We start from the raw sequence: 19,949 nt of genomic DNA, 5'->3' as shown, positions 1-19,949 counted from the left end.
CCCAGTTCTTCACAAATGACTTCTCAGATGTTGGTCAGAGGTGGGTAAGTTCCAATAAGGCTGATAGAAGGGTCTCCAAGCATTAGCTGAGCTCCAGCGAGTGAGTCAGTGACTGCAGACTCTGTTGATAGATAACACGGTGCACAGTGGGAAGGGGATCAATATGACAACTTGCTCAGATTCATCACTCAAAATCAGACACCAATACCCATAGTGACAAGAAAAAAAATGCAGTTTTAATACATTCAGAAGTGTGTGTGCAGTCAGAAGCACATGAACAAACAGTAGTATATATTAAAGTTATCAAAACCAGACACTATTGTGGATGCCAAAAAGTGCATGCTGAAAGAATCCTGATATGGCTGTCTCCTGAAAGGCCCTGCCAGAGCCTTACAGATACAGAGGCAGATGTTCACAGTTAACCATTGCACTGATCGTGGGGTCCCTAATAGAGGAGTTAGAGAAGGGACTGAAGGAGTTGAAGGGGTTTGCAACCCCATAGGAAGAACAACAATATCAATCAACCAGACCTCCCCAGAACTCCCAGGGACTAAGCCATCAACAAAGGAGTACATATGGTTCCAGCTGCATATGTAGCAGAGGATGGCTTTGTCATGCATCAATGGGAGGAGAGGTCCTTGGTCCTATGAAGGCTCGATAGATGCCCCAGTATAGGGGAATAGAGGGCTGGGAGATGGGAATGGGTGGGTGGGTGGAGGAACACCCTCATAGAAGCAGGGGGAGGGAGGATGTGATAGGGTGTTTCTGGGAGAGAGGAAAACCAGGAAAGGGGATAACATTTAAAAGGTAAATAAAGAAAATATCCAATAAAAAAGAGTAGTATATTGTATACATAGGAGAAATATCCATGGAAAGAGGTGAGCTAGAGTAGATGGCGTCTTTTCTTTCTTATACATTTCCACTTGTCTTTTAGAAGAGGCCAAATTACCAATTAGTCATGGGTGGCAGGAGAAAGTAATTTGATGGCCAAATTAGTGGGCTAAGTAATCTTAGTATCAAAATCAAACTTACTTTAAATTGTATCAAATTACTTTAAATTTTTAACAAACTTTACAACTCTCCAGAGGTAGTATTTTAGAAAATACAATTCATATAATGAGAAGTACAGTCTGAAGTTTAAAAAGAATAATAATTAAGTTGAAAATTACATGGGAAGGAAAATTGGCATTTAAAGTCACATAAAACCACAGCAATGTAAAATTAAACAAAGACTTACTTCTTTTACTTACTTTTCACAGATGCACATTTTTTATTTTCTATTTAGTTGTTGGTTTTTTTGTTTGTTCATTTTGGTTTTGATTTTTAAGTAGGCTGCTTATATCATGGAAAGTTTTTCTTCTTCCTTCAACTTGATAGATAGTTTTGCTGGGTAGAGTAAATTAGGTTAATATCAGTGATCTTTTAGAATTTGAAGTACCTTGCACCAGGCTCTTCTGGCTTTTTAAATTTTTCCATTAAGAAATCAGCTATTATTCTGATAGTTTTTCCTCTTTTTGTGAAGTTTCTGTGTTTGTTTGTGTGTGTGTGTGTGTCTGTGTGTTTATTTTTCTTTCAATATTCTTTCTTTGTTCTATATACTTGGTGTTCTAAGTATGATATGCCATGAGTAGTTTCTTTGGGCTTGTCTATTTGGGATTTTGTGTTTCTTTTATCTGTATAGATTTGTCTTTCTTTAATATGTAGACATTTTCTTCTATGATCCTGTTGAATAACTGGTCTATGTCATGGACCTAGGATTCTTCCTCATCTATGTGTATGATTCAAAGTTTTGGTCTTTTCACAGTGTCCCACAGTTCTTGCATGTTTCTTTTGTATGTTTTTTTTAAATATTTGATATATTTTCCCGTAGTGATTCATTTCCTCTGTTTCCTTCAAGTACTGATATTCTGTTTTCTATTTGATCCAATCTATTTAAAAGACATTCCTCTGAACTTTCTAATTACTTTATCGAGGTTTTTCAATCCTAACTTCATTTCAACATGAATTCTCTTCAATATTTCCATTTACTGAATTTAGTTTTCAAATCCAAAATTGTCTTCATAAGTTCATTTAATGTTTATTTTTTGGGTTTTGTTTTTTTGTTTTTGTTTTTTCTTATACATCAGATATTTATTGTTTTTATTTTTATGTTCATTGAGATAGGTGTTTTTGTCTTCTTCAAATGCTTTGAATTTTGATGTTGTTTATCATTGCTGCTTTAAATGCTATATGTTGTATGAATATATAAGTAATTATCATTAGAGACTATTTAGGATGGATAGATTTATGGGGAGAAAATCTGTCATAGTCTTTCAGAATGTTTGCGTTTTTGTTATATGACCTGGACATGTGACATTCTTTAGTTTTATGCCAGATGTGAGATTCTAGGCTGCCTTTGCAAAAGGCATCCTCAGACTCATGATCCTCCTGCTTAAGCCTCCCAAGTGTTGAAGTTTGTGTATGTACCAGTCCACTAATCCTATGATGCTATTTATCTCACCAACTTTGGACACATGGTAAATGAGTTAGCTCTGTTCTTTGACTTTTCTGTCAATAAAATTCTTTCTGTAGTTTTCTCATTAATAGAACTAATATTATCATGATATATGAGCCTGTGTTTTAAACATATCAGAATTTATACAGTTGTGTTCTACCATTAGGAAACATGTAGTACATTGGCCTTTGTGGTTTGTCTTTCTAGAAGCTGTAGACTGATGGAAACATGAAAATGAAACTCCAATCCAGACAATTCTGTAAGAGTTCAGACTAACAATGTTGATCAGTAAATGCCATTAACAATAAAATGTAAATCAGCAACCTATAAAAATAAGGAAAAGTAGACATTAAGATATAGATTAAAATATAAAATATATACAAAATTTTAAAAACCGATTCAACATGTCATAGTATTTAAACAAGACAAAATAATTTAGATGAAGGAAAATTCATTCAATATTATATCTTAGAAACTGAAAATGTACTACACATTAATATAGATTTAAAAAGCATTACATAAAAAATAATAGAAATTTAAATGCAGAAAATGGAGAGTGGATGAAAAGAGGTATTTTGGTGAAATATCTCTCCTCTTCCTTATCATCTCAGTGATGATGATTGGTGGTGGTGGTGGTGGTGGTGGTGGTGGTGGTGGTGGTTATTACAGCTACTAAAACCATATTCAGGACTGAGTAAGCATACCACAAATCTATAGGTTCTAGCTTTCAGAATATTCATGTATGTTTCACCAACTATGGAATCGCTATTATTACCCCTAGTCTATGTATTTTAAAAATTGTTACAACTATTGATTCATATATAACATGTATTCAGTATTTATAATATAGATGCATGTATGTGGATAGATAGACAGTCTTAACCTGACCTTCATTTACCACCTTTGTAAATGGGAACAGAGATACCAATCTCAGCTATGTTTTGATATTTAAATAATACTTTTAAACACTAAGAAATTTCTTTAAATGTCACCTAGTCCTCTTTTCCTAAAAAACAACCTGAAGTATTATTCTTTTCAGTTAAAAGTAAAATTAAAAGAACTCTTTGGTCTATTATATGCTGAGGTTATGGCTAGGGATGAATACAAAGAGAGATCTAATGAAGGGTAAGTGAATATGAAAGCTACCGATACTGAGTTTGATGTGAAAAAAAAATCACAAAATAACTAATTATAACACATATTTGGAGATAATTCCATAGTATATTAGTAAAGGAAATGGGATATAATATGGGCACATGTCAATCTAAATGAGACATACCATGTTTCCAACACAGTTTTTGAAGACAATTTTATAGCCACCGAATTAGAATTCATTGTACTCAAAGGAACATCAAGACAACACAACCCACAGCACTGCTGTAGAGACATCACTGTCTAGACCCAACAAGTCCAGCCAATGTGTGGCTACTACCTGTGACCCAGCATCTACCACAAAATTCACCCCCTGTGGTTAATAGTTAGGTAATAGGCTAATTTGTTCACATACATTACCTCATCATGTTACAAGTTATGACTCAGACCAGAAGACAAGGCAACAGATAAATTCAGTTTTGGAAGTCAGCTAGCTAGTAACTAAATATCACCACATACTGTATCTGAAAAACTAGATAAAGTGTTAACACAATGGAAGTCAGTAACTGCTTGTCATATTGCTCCACCTTTAAAAGACCATGAATCATAAAAGGTCTGAAATAAATTTCTGAGTATCTAGAGCTATTTGTGTAATAATTGTAATATTAAGGCAGGATTTTCTATTTCTGAGAGGGAGCATTGTTTTACCAAATTATGTAATCATCTCCAGTTGTATCTAAATTCCTTGATTTCAGTCCATAGTTTAATTCCAAACCACTGTCTCTCTAATATATGCCCTTTACTCCACTCCCACAAAAAACAATTTCTCTTCTGTTTTGCAAGAAATGTATGATTCCCAACAACTTGTTGAGTCACCATCTCCTAGTTTCAGTCCAGTTATATATTGTACACTGTACATGTACATGTACATGTACACACACACACACACACATAAACACACATGGGGGGATGGAGGGAGGGACGGAGAAACTCCATATTGGTTATATACGTTACATTCTGATTAGCAAGAGTAATTATAAATAAATAGTTGCTAAATTAATGTATATAAGTCCTTCCTTAAAGACTGAAGAGATAAAAGACAGAAGTACATGTTTGTTGCGAATTTGAATTTTTCTACATGGTTTTCTATAAATATGAGGCAAATTTTTCAAAGTTAAAGTGTCTTCTATTCCCTCTGTAGGTTTCATGTGCTGTATTATGGAATTAAAGAATGGGTTTCCTGCTTTTGAAAGAATTACACAACATACTATGAAAGAAGTTAGGGTCTCTCAGTGGAAGCCAGAAAACTGCAAGAAATACATCTGTGATGAGTTCATACTAACATGCTTCATTCCAACAAGACCCAGTACCACCCTTCCTCCTTCCTCCTGATAGGGATCCCAGGGCTGGAAGAGTTGCACCTGTGGATTGGCTTTCCCTTCTTTGCAGTGTATCTAATAGCTGTATTGGGGAACATCATCATCTTATTTGTGATCCAAACTGAACGCAGCCTCCACCAACCCATGTTCTACTTCTTGGCAATGTTGGCATGCACTGATTTGGGCCTATCGACAGCTACTATCCCCAAGATGCTGGGTATTTTCTGGTTCAATCTCAGGGAGATTGCATTTGGAGCCTGCATCACTCAGATGTATATAATCCATACATGCACTGGCCTGGAGTCTGTGGTGCTGACAATTATGGCCATAGATCGATATATTGCTATATGTTACCCACTGAGGTACAGTATGATCCTCACTAACAAAGTGATAGCTATTCTGGGTGTAATCATCATAGTCAGGACTTTGATATTTGTGACTCCATTTATATTTCTGATCTTGAGGTTGCCTTTCTGTGGTGTCCGGATTATCCCACATACCTACTGTGAACACATGGGTTTGGCAAAGCTAGCATGTGCCAATATCAAGGTCAATGTTATTTATGGATTGGTCGCTTTCTCAGTGGGATACATTGATCTGTCTGTGATTGGATTTTCCTACATCCGGATTCTCCAAGCAGTCTTCCGCCTTCCATCCTGGGATGCTCGGCTTAAGGCACTAAGTACATGTGGCTCCCATGTCAGTGTCATGTTGGCATTTTACCTTCCAGCTCTCTTCTCATTCATGACACACCGCTTTGGCCACAATATCCCTCACTACATCCACATACTTCTAGCCAACCTATATGTGGTTGTTCCTCCTGCCCTGAACCCTGTTATCTATGGAGTCAGGACAAAACAGATAAGGGAAAGAGTACTAAGAATGCTTAACCCTAAGATGCACTGAAATTCAGTTCCAAGATCTTCCATAACAGTCCAATAATAAAATAATGGTGTCCAGTCAGAAGTAAACATTAGAAACCCATTCTGTTAAATTTCCACAAGACAGCAAGTGAACAATAAATTCTGAGGAAAAGAATTGCTCATGTCCCCTCACTATCACCATAAAAGCCAATCCCATTACAGGACCCTCCATGGTTCATAAGTTAGTATATGCCATCCAAAGATATTACATAAAGATTCCAAAGTCCTATCTCTAGTCCAACCTGTGGGAGGTACAGCAAAACTCTTTTTTAAAACTCTTTATGACAGCATAAAATCCCCAGGGAGAGAAAAGAGGATTGGAAAAAAGTTTGTGCCCATTAATTACCTTGAGTGGCATTTTCCCACATATTCCAATGTCATAGCCAAAGTTCTAGTGGTAAAAAATGGCATGGAATACTATCTAAACCAAGAATCGAGTGGTAAAAGGTGAAGTAAATGTCATAAAACATATATTGATTTAACCTCAAGTCTGGCCCTTTCTGGAAGTTTGACCTCAAAAGTACAATAAAAGTCTTTGAAGGTAGGTGTGACTACTTGGAACTCAAGTTCCATGAAGCAGAAGCAGGAGGACTGGATCACATCTGGGCCGATTTTAAGCTACACAAGATCAGTATGTTCCAGACCAGTCTTGGCTACAATAATGAGCTCCTGGCTCAGAGAGAAAGAAAGAAAGAAAGAAAGAAAGAAAGAAAGAAAGAAAGAAAGAAAGAAAGAAAGAAAGAAAGAAAGAAAGAAAGAAAGAAAGAAGGAAGGAAGGAAGGAAGGAAGGAAGGAAGGAAGGAAGGAAGGAAGGAAGGAAGGAAGGAAGGAAGGAAGACTACAAACAAACAAAATCTAGATAAACCTTTTTGAGCTTCAATATTTCTGCCCACAAAATGTTTAAAAAAAAACAACAAAAAATTAATTTGATGCTATGAACTCAAAAACACTGGAAAAATGTTTGAATCCTATTGAACTTCAAAGCATTTGGAATTTTGTATACTTAACACAGTATGTCTGCCTTTCCTGGTGTATGTAGATTTATCCTTTTAATCATATTTTCTTTATTCTTTGAAATTTTTAAGCATATGTACAATATACCTTAATCATATTCATCCTTTGCCCTCCAACATGCCTCCTTTCCAACTTCATTTTTTTCCTTTTTCAAATTTAACCCATTGAGTCCAATTAATGCTACCCATATTGATAAGGAGTCATCTTCTAAGAAGTGGGCAATCTACCAATGGTTTCACCCCAAACAATCATGAATTGACAAATAGCACTTCAGCTAGAGGTAGGACTTCAGCAGCATCTCCCATATCCTTGTTGGGGTTTTATAAATGGCTTGATCTAGGGAAAGTCCTGTGCATGCAGCCATAACTGTTGTGAGGTCATATTCACAGCAGCTGTATCATGTCCAGAAGATATTTCATCATACTCTTCCATATCCTTTAGCTCTTACACTCTTTCTGGGATGCTCTGGGATATTTGGAGACAGGGGAGAATTTCAGATTAATATAGATGTCCAACTCATACTTGAAGAGACTCTGGCCAGCTCAGGCAGGCCTTGCCCTTCTCTCCCATTCTCTCTGCCTTGCAAAAACCATTATATTGCTTAAACGTTGAGAGACTTGAGGCCTCAGGGAGTGGGGAGACCTGGCAGTGGGGGCTGGGGGGGATCTCTTAAAGACAAGAGGGAGGAGGAATGGGATGAGGAACTGTGGGAGAGGTGACTGGGGAGGAGGTAACAACTGAACTGTGAGAAAATAAAAGTAATTTTAAAAAATTAGATTACATTCCAAAAGTTAGCCACCAAGGTCTATTCCCGTGTTTGATCATTTCCTCCTCCCAAAGCTGACTAACAAGGTCCAATTATCAAAGTATTGAAGTCCAGCAATCATCTCCCACCTTTGACTCCCCTAAGTAACATACCCAATCAAAATTAAACCATTCATTCTAACATGGGGTTTCTCATTTTACCTTTATAAACTGTCATTTTCCTATATGTCATATCTGTCTTCTCCTTACCCAGAGGCAAGTCTTTGTCTTATCAGGACAAATACCCCTCTTCCTTCTCCTTTGTTCCCTTCCCTTTCTCTCTCATCATGTCTTTGTTGCTTATTCTCTGCCTTCTGTCCTCTGGGTAAAATAGATCTCTTGTGCTGAGAACTTGGTTTGGGGGGTCCTGAGCCAATACTTTTCCTTTTACTTCTGAGTACTTATAATCACTTATTTTTCAGCACTTTGAATAGTTATGGGTCTCTGTCTTACTCATTACCCACTGCCAATCAAAAGCTCTACCAACTTAGCTATACCCCAGTCCTGGAGATCATTAGTTTAGGTGAAATAAAACAAATTAAGAAAAACAAATATCATTTGTTTTATTTCATATGAAGTTGAGATTCATCTGTAAATAAAGATATATGACCTAAAAGTATGTAACTGTCTATAAGATGGAAATAATATGAGATGAGGGGAGAATAAGATAGAACAATGAATAGATATGTCAAAAGCAGAAATTAACTCTAACTTTGATGGCAATAGTGACCCTACTTTGGTAAATCACAGAATATAAAAACCTAAGAGGAATCATGAAGAATTTTAAAATATACTGTGTTCCCTATTTCCCAACTTCTTCATGGCAAGCAAGCTGTATCTCTCCAGAGAACAGAAGGAATTTGAACTGTAATAGAAATTTTCCTTTCTAAGAAACAGAGTACAGAACTATTCCTGCCTGTGAGAGGTACTATCTCCATCCACTAAATTTAATCTCATGGAAAAATAAAGGGATAAAGCCATCTCCATGATACCAGTGGGACTACAGCTAGGCTTACACATGGGAAAGTTGTGAGAATGGCATACGGAAGAAACTCTTGAAGGAAAATTAGACAGATTCCTGGTGAAAGAGAGCTAGTAAATGGCAAGGTGGAGATTGTACCAACTCTAAACTAGACTAATGTACTCTTTGAGGAGGATTTGGATTATACATAAGGATCCAAGGATCTGAACAAACTTAACAGATAGAGGACCTTTTGATCAGTCTGTTGTAACTTGTACTCATATACTCATAAGGTCTTTGAGTCCTTGTGAGAGTATGTTGCAGAATGTAGATTTGAAACAGAAAGAAAGCTCCCCATTGCTTTGATCTCACTATTGTCTGCTTGATCATCTTCTACTTTCATTTCCATTTTTACTAATTTCAGGAACTTCTCTTTCCATCTTATTGTCTTCTGTCTTGGGGACACACATGATTCTGTTCTTTCCATTTGCTCTATGTTCTCTCTAACTTCCCATCACTCAGCCCAGAGCCATCCAGTGTATAATACTTAACTCAAAGCAGCAAGCTCCCAGGGTGGAGGAAAATGACAGCACCATTATCCACTGAACGACTTTCTCTATTCCCCTCATCATCCATTATTCTAAATCCCTTCTCCTTTCCAGTTCCTGCTAAACAGGTTTGATGTTAGATTGAATACTTTTTTAAATTAAAAGAAATTCATATAACTTCCTTTATATTCTAATTTGACTTCAGAGGAATTATTATCAAGCCTCTGGGCCTGGTGCATCTACTCTACACAGTGAGAGCAATGATCTTCAGATCATTGTGAAAGTTCTTTTAAAATCTTACTGATGCTCTGAGAAGGTACTCTGTATGCTCACATGAAGGAGATGGGCAGAGAGGGGTGATTAACATGGGGAAAGAAACGTAGCAATTGGAGAAGAGAATGAAAAGCAATATGAATATAGGTGTTGGGGGAAAAATACAAATGAGGGGATTTTTTTTAGATTATTCTTCAAAACAGGGGCCAAGGATCCTGTAACCAACACACAGCTCTTAAAATTCCAGGTCTAATGGCTTTGTATGCACAAATAAGACCACCACCACAACAATAGCCATGCTTATGTGGAAGGGGAAACTTTTCACAGGGTTCCACCTCTAAAGAACTGCAGAAAACTAATGGCTAAACTAATGGAGAGGAGAATTAGACTCTCCCAGGGATCAGTCCCCATATTGTCGTTCCCATGATGAATGCTCAAAACCACCTTGAAAGGCAGAGACTGAAAAGACAGAAGTACAGTATTTTCTTTCTGAACATGGCTGACAATATGGGCTATAAACTTTCTTTCTAATGGTTTCTAGTGTACTTTTCCAGAAAACACAAAATTTGGGACTGTGAGGTGTTTGTTTTGTTTTGTTTTGTTTTAGACTCAAACATCAAAACACAATTATAACTGATGAAGTCACAAGGAAAACCAGTGACAATGGAAAAAATTAATATTCACATAAAGAAATATGAATTAGGTCTTTTCCTCAGAATGCCACTTAATACCCTCGTATTAAGAACCATCTAGGAATGTCAGAACCCATCTAGGAAAGGCTAAAGACATGCAGGTGACATTTTTGGAGATGGCCCATCATTTTACATGGTTGGGATGAGTAAACTCTGAATTGCAGCACCTTCAGAGATCTCATCTCAGGAGTGATTCTGTTTGCTGATATACCTTTCCTGTCATTATTACATATTCTAATGATTCCTGGATATTAGCCCACTTTATTAGGCAGATTTCCTCCAGATCAATGAAGATGTACTCTCTTGGAGTAATGCTATGTAGACACATCGGTAATTACACAATTGCTAAATTTATACAAGTAATGTCCAGTCCCCTGAAAAACTGCAATTAGGTCTCTGTAAACCTACATGTGTCTTGGACTAATTGTACTAGAATAAGAAAGCAAGCTTGACACAAATTTATGATCAGGGAAAACATTCCTTCTAGGCTAGCTGTGAAACCATTATCTGATAACTGAACATCATAAACTGGGAATGGAAAAATTATTGTACATGCAAGGGCAGAAAATAAAATATTGACTAATTTACCTATATAAAACTTCAAAACTAATGAGACACAAGGCAGATGATATGCCTTTTGACAAATCTGTGCTGACGTATAACAAAAATTATTGCTTTAAACTTTTAATGAACATATAAAGATAGAAGATGATAATGAATGTTTAGTTATATACTAGTCTTAATGAAACACATGTAAACATTTCTGCTGTAACTCATTATTCAATTTCTGATTTAACTTTATGTCTCAAACTTGCTATGAACTTTTGGAATGTAATGATACTTGGAAAGCCACATGATCATTTATCCCAAGAAAGTATAAGAACTCAGAACAACAATAAGAGAGGGGCTTTTTTTCTTCCAAAAATAAAAAGGAAAGTACTTTTTTCTTTCACCAATTGAGATTTGGTCTATTTTCTTTACTGAGGAGCTTTTTACTGACTTCAGCAATAAAAAGGTAGAAGCTTTTTTTGCCATGTACTTTAGTTGAGTCAGTTTGACATAGCGAAAGCTGGGAAGATGACCGATTAAGCAATGAGTTTCAAAGAAACTTTCTTCCTAGAGTCTGGCATTTTTCTCCCATAATCCTTATAAACCATAATATCCATTCTCCACTCCCCACATTAGCCTAATGTATAGATTCACGTGCACTCTATTTAGTATTACCTTAATGTAATGCCTTTTAAGATTGTATTCTAACATAGCTAAAGCCTTTTCCCAGTGTTCTTAGATTCCAGATAGCAGCAAGGAGTTTAACCTATTCAGTAACTAATTTAGCTCTACCATAAAACAATTAAGCACTAGCCATAAATTCAGTTGTCTACAGAAAGAGTCTGAAATTCTCACTGAGACAAAAATTCTTATTACAGACTACATTCCATGCCAAGAGCAAATTAATATACTATACTGAATAATGGGAATTCTCCAGGCATAGATAAGAATTAACAAGGCCTAAGAATTCCAAGGTTCATGACACTACTTTATTCCTGAAGCCAGGCAAGAGTTTATATCCCCCTAGCCCAATTAATGCTGGGGTGTAAAACTCTTGCCTGGGCAGGGCTGATTCGAAACAGGCTCTAATCTCTAAGTAAACATAGTCCTTTTGAAGTCACTCCTCTTGCATCTGGAGGGATACTTATCTCTAACCTAAACATTTATCTGGTTCCTGAAAATTCTTTTTGTAGTCACTCCTCATGCACCTGGAAAACTTCAATGTACTGTATCTGTTATGTTTTACACTTTATGATATTCGCTGTAATATAATTAGTCTAAGCTCAACCAGAAAATTACATTCAGATTCAACACCTCTCTTGTGTGTGTGTGTCTGTCTGTCTGTAACGTCCTAAGCTTTGCCCATTTACGCTAGAGACTCTTTTCTACGCAGGCACAGGGGCCCAGAGGGTCTGCGGCACTTTTTCTTTCTCTGCACAATAGCAAATGGAGCTCCTTTTTCAAATAGAATGAGTGTGTTCTTTATGCACTGGTGCTTGCTCAATGTAACTTGCTCATGGAGGCTATTGCTCCATCTACCAAACTTGTGTGTGTGTGTGTGTGTGTGTGTGTGTGTGTGTGTGTGTGTGTGTGTGTGTGAAGTTTATTGTGAAAGTATCCATGAACACTTGAATTGATTAGACAGGGAGTCAGACCTGACCAGAATATGTGTGTATATGAATGTATGTGTCTGTCCATGCTGCCTGTGTAAAGGATACTAATTCTTCTCCTTTATTTTCTCTATGCCTCACAAAGCATTAATGGGTTCCTAGCTTCTCACCTAGCCAATGACATGTCAGAGACAGAGAGAGAGAAAGAGAGAGAGACAGAGAGAGACAAAGAGAGAGAGAGAGAGAGAGAGAGAGAGAGAGAGAGAGAGAGAGAGAGAGAGAGAGAGAGAAAGAGAAAGGGAGAGGAATCAATGCTTATTAGCACAAGATGGTAAGAGAAAGAACCCAGCACTTATTAAATCTCAAATACTAAGAAAACAGTGCTTACTAAATCCCAAATAATAAGATACAAGGCCACGGATCATCAATCTTTAGTCTTCCACTGACTCTGTGTTCCACATCAGTTCACTCCCTAGCCAGAGTAGGCCTCAAGTATTATCATGGGACACTATACCACCTGGCATGAGCAGTTTCACAAGTCATACTTGTGCTTGCTGCCAAGATCTGAATCTATGACTTGGGAAGGAAGAAGATAAACATTGAGGAATTCCCACTTTATGGCCACATTGTGTCAGATGAAATGAGCAACTTTACTCCAAAGCCCTGGAAGTTGATTATTTGTGCCCACCCCCTGCCCCTCAAAGAAATAGATAATGAACAGTTGTGGCAAGGATGGCTTTCATATTTGAGTAAGTGTAAGTAATATAAATGTAAGTAGTAGATTAATATGATGGCTGTATAACTTTATTCTAGCTAGCTCCCAGTAACATAACAACATAGAAAAAAAAAACCCAAGATTTATTTTAGAGCTTTAATTCAATACTTAGGTTGTCTATTTTAATACCCTAAAATAATCTGGCCGCCTCTCAGCTAAGATACCAATTCTTTCAATGATCGCTTCCACTGTCCAGCTGGACTTGATGAACTCTGCCTTCATTCCTCCTTTCCTTCCCCTCACTGGCACAAGTCCTGCCCTATTCTCTCTTCTGTACAGCCATTGGGTGATCCACACTTATTGACAAAGCAGAGAATAAACAGTAAGTGAAGTGGAAACTTCTTGTTCTTTGGAAAGTTAGTTATGCCAAATGATGATTTTTCTGGGGCACACAACTGAAAGGAAGTCTTTGCAAAAGAAAACACATGAAAGACTGTTTCCTGAAGCAGACACAGGTGAAAGGATGTTTGAGATATAGCAGACACAGATGAAAGGATGCTTGATGAAGGAGTATAAAGATGACCCTGCAGACAGTGGGAGAGGAGCACTGAACCTTGGTTTGCTCTGCCTCACTATTCTTTGTTAAGGGCATGCATGTATTGGTTCACCTTATATAGTGTTGTTGAGTTCAATGTGTGATAACTCCAATGTTAAGAGAAACTCACCAAAGGACGTCTTTGAGGTTCCTGCAGGAGCTTGTCTCTTATGCAGCCTCATCTCAGGACAGTTGGTGAACCCAGTGGTTTCTTATAATTGAACTACAGTTGCTGGTTTGCTGAAAGGACTAGAATGTAGCTGCTGTTCTGAGCATTGTATCAGCCTGACTAGAGATTGGTCTGCAGCTGCTGAATCATATTTGGTGTTTGATATTGGACTGGAAATACTATTGCTGAACAGATCCACTTCATCTCTGTCCTAATAACTTCTCTTCTACTACCTCTGCTGGCTTTGGGGCTAGAGAGAGATTTAAACCTTATTAAAAGTAGGTTGCAAAAAAATTTTTCCTACAGGAAAAAATTGTTTACCCAAATTTGAGACAGGAGATTCTTGACATTGCAATACCATGTCCAGATTTGAAACAAAATATGAGGGCAGAGAAATTAGTATTTGAATAACACGGGGGTAACCTTTACACAGTGAACAAAAACATTGTGCATACAAGTATGCATAAGACAAGATGTTGTCTTATCCTAGGAATGACAGGCTCAAGACACTGATATGTGGTGCCTTTGAAAAACCCCAGGTAACAGCAGCCAGTCTGCACATTCGCCAAGTCATCATGCCTTTGTTCAACTAGCTACAGAATAAGAACATGCCATTGAAGCCTTGTTAGAACCAACTTTGAGTATCTTCCTGCCAGGCAATATACATCTCAAAGATGTTGGGCTTCAGGAAGTTTAATGAAGATGAATTTGAAGACATGGTCCCAGATGGCTGTGGTGTCAAAAATGTGTCTTATTGTATGTAGTCTCCTGGACAAGTGGGAAAAGTGGCCATCCCTGCACTCCCAAGGACTCCCAGAGTGCTCTCCTATACTTCATCAAATTGGGTTCAGTAATAAATCTCACATACAGTCTACAAAAATGAAAGAAAGAAAGAGAGAGAGAGAGAGAGAGAGAGAGAGAGAGAGAGAGAGAGAGAGAGAAAGAAAGAAAGAAAGAAAGAAAGAAAGAAAGAAAGAAAGAAAGAAAGAAAGAAAGAAAGAAAGAAAGAAAGAAAGAAAGAAAGGGAGGGAGGGAGAGGAAGGAAGGAAGGAAGGAAGGAAGGAAGGAAGGAAGGAAGGAAGGAAGGAAGGAAGGAAGGAAGGAAGGAAACAAAAAAACAAAGAAACAAAGATTGATGGACGATGAAAACAGTATGATCATTTGTAAGAATAAGTATAATAATAAAATAACTTTTAATATATTTAATTCACATGTAAATCAACACATCCCTTCAAGCATTCAAAAATATTTATTGAAGGTCATTTTGTGACCAATATATTAGTCAAAAATGAAGCTCTAAGGAAAATATAGTCTAGTGGCTAATGCAGAAACTTGAAAAAAATCAAGAATATTACAATGCATTAACCAGTATCCCCCTGGAGCTCGTGTCTCTAGCTGCATATGAATCAGAAAATGACCTAGTTGGCCATCAGTAGAAAGAGAGGCCCATTAGTCGGGCAAACTTTATATGCCTCAGTACAGGGGAACGACAGGGCCAAGAAGTGGGAGTGGGTGGGTGGGGGAGTGGGTGAGGGAGCATGTGGGGGACTTTTGGGATAGCATTTGAAATGTAAATGAAATAAATACCCAATTAAAAAAAGATTAAATTAAAACGCATAAGAGATGTTGAAAGCCCTAAGATAAAGGGGTATTGATTCTCTACAAACTACCAAAAATTAACCACAAAGAGTGGTATAGATAGATTGTATGATGCAGAAGAATATGCCAGAAAACTATATGACCATGGACCATAGCAAAGAAGCGTTAAAGCCTTTTGCTCCTTTTTGGAAATGGGTGATTCCCAAAGGCTTCCCTATCCTAGCTAATGAAACTCCACACTTGCTATCTCATAAGGTCAAATTTTAAATTTCCTGTGTCTCCCAAGTTCCCTTACAATGAAAGCTGCCCTTCCAGCATATCTTCTTGGCCTTGGAATCCTACCTTTACTGTCATCTGGTTTTGTTTTGCTGTCACCTCTGTACAAGCTGAAGCCACCTCATCTCCATTTGGATGAATGCAGTGACCTAAGGGGAGACGAATGAAGCTTTCTGCTTTAGCTCCTTTTATTTTTTCTGTAGTGCAGTCTAATATGACTATATTGGAACATATTCTGGAACATATATTGGAACCAGAACATCAAACCATGTCAGCCTAGTTATATGTCTACTATGCATAGAATCACAATTCACTCATAATAGAAAGAAATGCTAACAATGGCTGGAAGGACCATACACAGTCTGACCTATTTGGCCACTCCTCCAACTACTATCTATAACTCCTCTTTCATTTTATTCTTCCATGACTTGCCATTCATTGTTTCTCTCAGTGTATAATTTACCCTGTTTCCACTGGGTCTCCTTGATTACAATATTTAAAATAATATAAACTACTTCACTACCAAGCATAAAATTATTACTAGCTAATGACCATGGATTCAAAGACTTTTATTTTAATACAATCTGGTCTCAAATAAAACCAAGAGAAACCTTATATTTGTGATAAGGAAATCATAAAACATATTGAATCCTTTATACCATGCTACCTTAGTGATCATTACTCAAGGCAAGCTACATCAAATTCTGAAGGAGGGTAAGGTTGCAGTCTAATGTGTTCATAGGCTTCAGGGTCCATTCAAGAAGAAACAGAAGAGACTAAAGTCTGATGTCCAACCATGCATGGAATATATTATGCAATGAGTTTGAAAACACCAGTGAAATACAGAAAATATAAAATGTGGATAACAAATGAGAGAAGCCATAGAGATAGATATGCTACTATGCAAAAGTTCCCATTCCGGTAAACACAGGAAGACAGGAATGCAGGAGGAGCTTATCAGTGGAGTCTCTGAGTTGAGGAGGGTACTTAAATGTTTAGAAAGATTAAAACTGCTACATTTGAGAAACCAGAGCTTTGGAAGAGAAAGGAGTGCATGGAGAAAGAAGTTTGAAAGTTTACAGAGAATCTACCTCCAGTGAATATATTATATAATGAAATTTCATGAGCTAAGATAAGATAAGGAAAGAGTCAAGCATTATGGCTAAGATTAAGCAGTTCTGGTAGCTATCCATTACAATATGAAAGGAAGACAATTCTCTGGGTACTTGGGAGGTATTCAAAGAGTCTTTCCCCAATAATAAATCAAAAGTAGTCATAGGTTAAGAATTATTCTGGGTTTTCATAACAAACCTTAAGAATAATGATTATACCTTAATACCCTAAAAGCAAATTATTCTCAAAAACGCACTAGCATTTCATAATTAGTCCTAAGAATGCTTATAAAAATGACATTTATAAGATTTGGTACCCCAAAAAGCAACATTCCAAAATTTCTATTAACTGGGCAGTGATGGCACAAGTGTTAAATCCTTGCAATTGGGAGGCAGAGGGAGGCTCACCTCTGATGTTAATCTGGTCTACAGAGCAAATTCTAGCACAGCCAGGGTTGTATAGAGAATTTCTGTCTCAAAAATAGTATAATATAACAATTAACAAAAATTACCAGATATAGGAATAATTACAAAATATGATCCAAAATAGCATGACAAAAGTAACTGGTTAATTGAAATTAGCAATGGTGTTCTAATTAGAGGATTCAAAGGTTGAGATAATTGCTGGAATTTCATTCTATATATTCAAAAGAATTAAAATATAGACAATACCTTCCATAGGTGACAAGTATAGTATCTGAAATGACAAATGGAATTCAAGGCATATTAAGCGGCGAAGAAAGGAAAGCATTGTCTTTTATTTCATTAAATTAAAACATTTCCATTGAGTAATGAGCAGCTTATACTGATACCTCAGTGAAGTTTTTTTGTTTGTTTTTTTTTTTTCTCTTACATTTTTTGATAACAGGTCCATGAAAAGAATTGTGGTAGTTTAACTTTAAGTCATGCAGTTTTAGGCAGTCTACCTATATGATAGGCATATGCAGGAATAACATACAAACTGAGTTTGTAGACTCCATGGAAGGCCCCAAGTGAACATGTACACCTGGTTCTGAGCACATACAGATGTGTTACAAGCCCTTCACCCAGGAGATGGACTTAATCCCTGTAGGACAGACAGCCAATGTAAGGATGTATTACTTCTTTTCCTGCCTATCTGCTCATCTCTCCCAGGAGGATCTTTTGAGCTAGAAAGACAATAAATTGAAAGCATTGCAGTGGGTAAGGTCCCTGAAGCTCTGGCTGTATAACTACTTCTGAAACTAGACAGAACTCTAGCATCCATGGATCCCGAAATCATGCTTCCAGTTCTTGGTAAGTGATTCTAACGAGAGGGTACCAAAGGGTGTCTAGACTCCAGGACTTACCAGAAAATCAGAGACCTACCTGTGTACCTGTGATTTCTTTTGCTGAGTCAGTGCTATTGGAAGAGTAGAGATCATCTCTCTGCAAAAGAAGCAAATGTGATGAGCTGGCTTCTGATCTCTCTCTCTCTCTCTCTCTCTCTCTCTCTCTCTCTCTCCCTCTCTCGCTAGATTCCTCGTGGAGTGAGCAATGGAAAAGCTAAACAGTACAACAGTACATGTGTCATATAGAACCCAGATAGTTTTCAGCTATGAATACAGAGATCTAGGGGAAGAATATATTTTAAGTAGATTATTGAATAGGAAATAATTTAGTTAGATATAACATCGTAGGTAGGAATAAAAGATGTTATTGATAATTGAGGGAAAGATAATTCAGCAAGTTTTAGCAAACATTAAAATGGCTAAAATTTATAGCTTTAAAACTAGAAACTTGTGCCCAAAGAAGCCATGAGCTACCTCCTATTCTATTTACTCAATAATGCCTAAAGTAACATCTGAACAGATTCCTTCAATTCCTGTCTGAACTTCAAGAAGCCAGGGGGAAAGTGCAATACTGTCACATTTTAAAGCAGTGTTTCTCTAGTGCTGATCTGTGAGGTCTTGTCGGCCTAGAGAGAGGCTCTGGCTGCAAGGTCTTTTTTTTAGTTTTGGACTTAAAACTTCCTAGGATTCCGCACTGTGCCTCTAGCTAGAACCAGAGACATTGGAAACTAGTATCAGCCTTGATGTTGTCACTGGCAAGCTCTAGTTGCAGACAAAGATGAAGAGATACATCAGATGTGTTCTGAGTGCTTACCTTCTTAGGCTGTGTAGACAAGCCCATATTTGTTGAGTGGGAATTCTAACAATGCAGTGAAGAGAAGTTAGAGGGAGGGGAAAATGGAAGCATGAATGAGAGGGAAAGATATAAAATGATCATATGTCATGCAGACATTTTATCTAATAATAGTCACATTTAAGCTCTGTGAGGCATAAAGCATACTTCTCTCTCTAGGCTCTTTGATCAGACCCACATGCTTCAGTCAGAAGATCTATTTGATGGGAGCCTCCAGATGAAAACTCCAAATTCTTCCTGTCTTTAATGTGAAATCCCTCCATTCTTTCAGGAATACTTCATGACTCCATGAGGTGGAGGGGTAAGTACCTCACAATGAGATCAGGAACTACACTTCATAAGGAATAAATGTGAAATTTTCTAAGAAATTAGTCAGAAAATGAGGAATAAGTAAGTGCAAAATCATAAAGATGAATATAGTGATAATAAGAATATTTTTCATTAGGTTGAAGTTGTATGTGTTGTGGGTAAAAGAAAAGCTAATGGGGATAGGTCAATTGTCACAAAATATGGACATAGCAGGAATTTGATTTATACATAAAAGACACAAATAGATGTACTGAAATAGAAAATTAACAGGTGGATTTTATAATGCCCACATCACAAGGAAAGCCCCTTAGTTACAAACTCAGACTACAAGATACCTTCTATAGGTTATTTAAGCACATTAAGCACAGTTCAGAACTTCTCTTAGAGTTCTTTTTAGATAATCTGAGATGAGACTGAGGTTGCAGGTATGGAGTTATAAAATGTGGTCATAAATGTGAAAATACTTTTGCAACTTTTAATCACACTTTTATATTTAGCCCATAAAACAAGAAAAAAACAATTAAAACCAGTACAAAAAGTGGATGAGGGATGAAATTAAGCCGTATGAACAACGAAAAGGACAGAAGGAATCCAAATACTAGTAAACTATTCTTTTTTTAAATTTTTTAATGGTATTGTTTATTTTAAAATCAATTTTGACTTGGGATATAG

General features: G+C 37.0%; 1 protein-coding gene across 1 annotated transcript; it reads left to right on the top strand.

Annotated features, from left to right (window-relative positions):
* Positions 1–4,929: 4,929 nt before the first annotated feature.
* Positions 4,930–5,871, top strand: LOC110298771 (olfactory receptor 52E5). The gene has a single exon (XM_021168208.3). The coding sequence runs from the start codon at positions 4,930–4,932 to the stop codon at positions 5,869–5,871; it is 942 nt and encodes a 313-aa protein (XP_021023867.1).
* The last annotated feature ends 14,078 nt before the right edge of the window (positions 5,872–19,949 follow it).

The sequence above is a fragment of the Mus caroli genome, unplaced genomic scaffold, assembly GCF_978045245.1.
Source record: "Mus caroli unplaced genomic scaffold, Mus_caroli_1 scaffold_8, whole genome shotgun sequence".
Classification (NCBI taxonomy): Eukaryota; Metazoa; Chordata; class Mammalia; order Rodentia; family Muridae; genus Mus; species Mus caroli.
Note: the sequence above shows the minus strand (reverse complement) of the source record. Positions and strands in the feature narration are given on the sequence as shown.

Excerpts from the sequence above, each read along its gene's own strand:
- LOC110298771 (XM_021168208.3), top strand. The coding sequence starts at position 4,930 with ATGCTTCATTCCAACAAGACCCAGTACCACCCTTCCTCCTTCCTCCTG.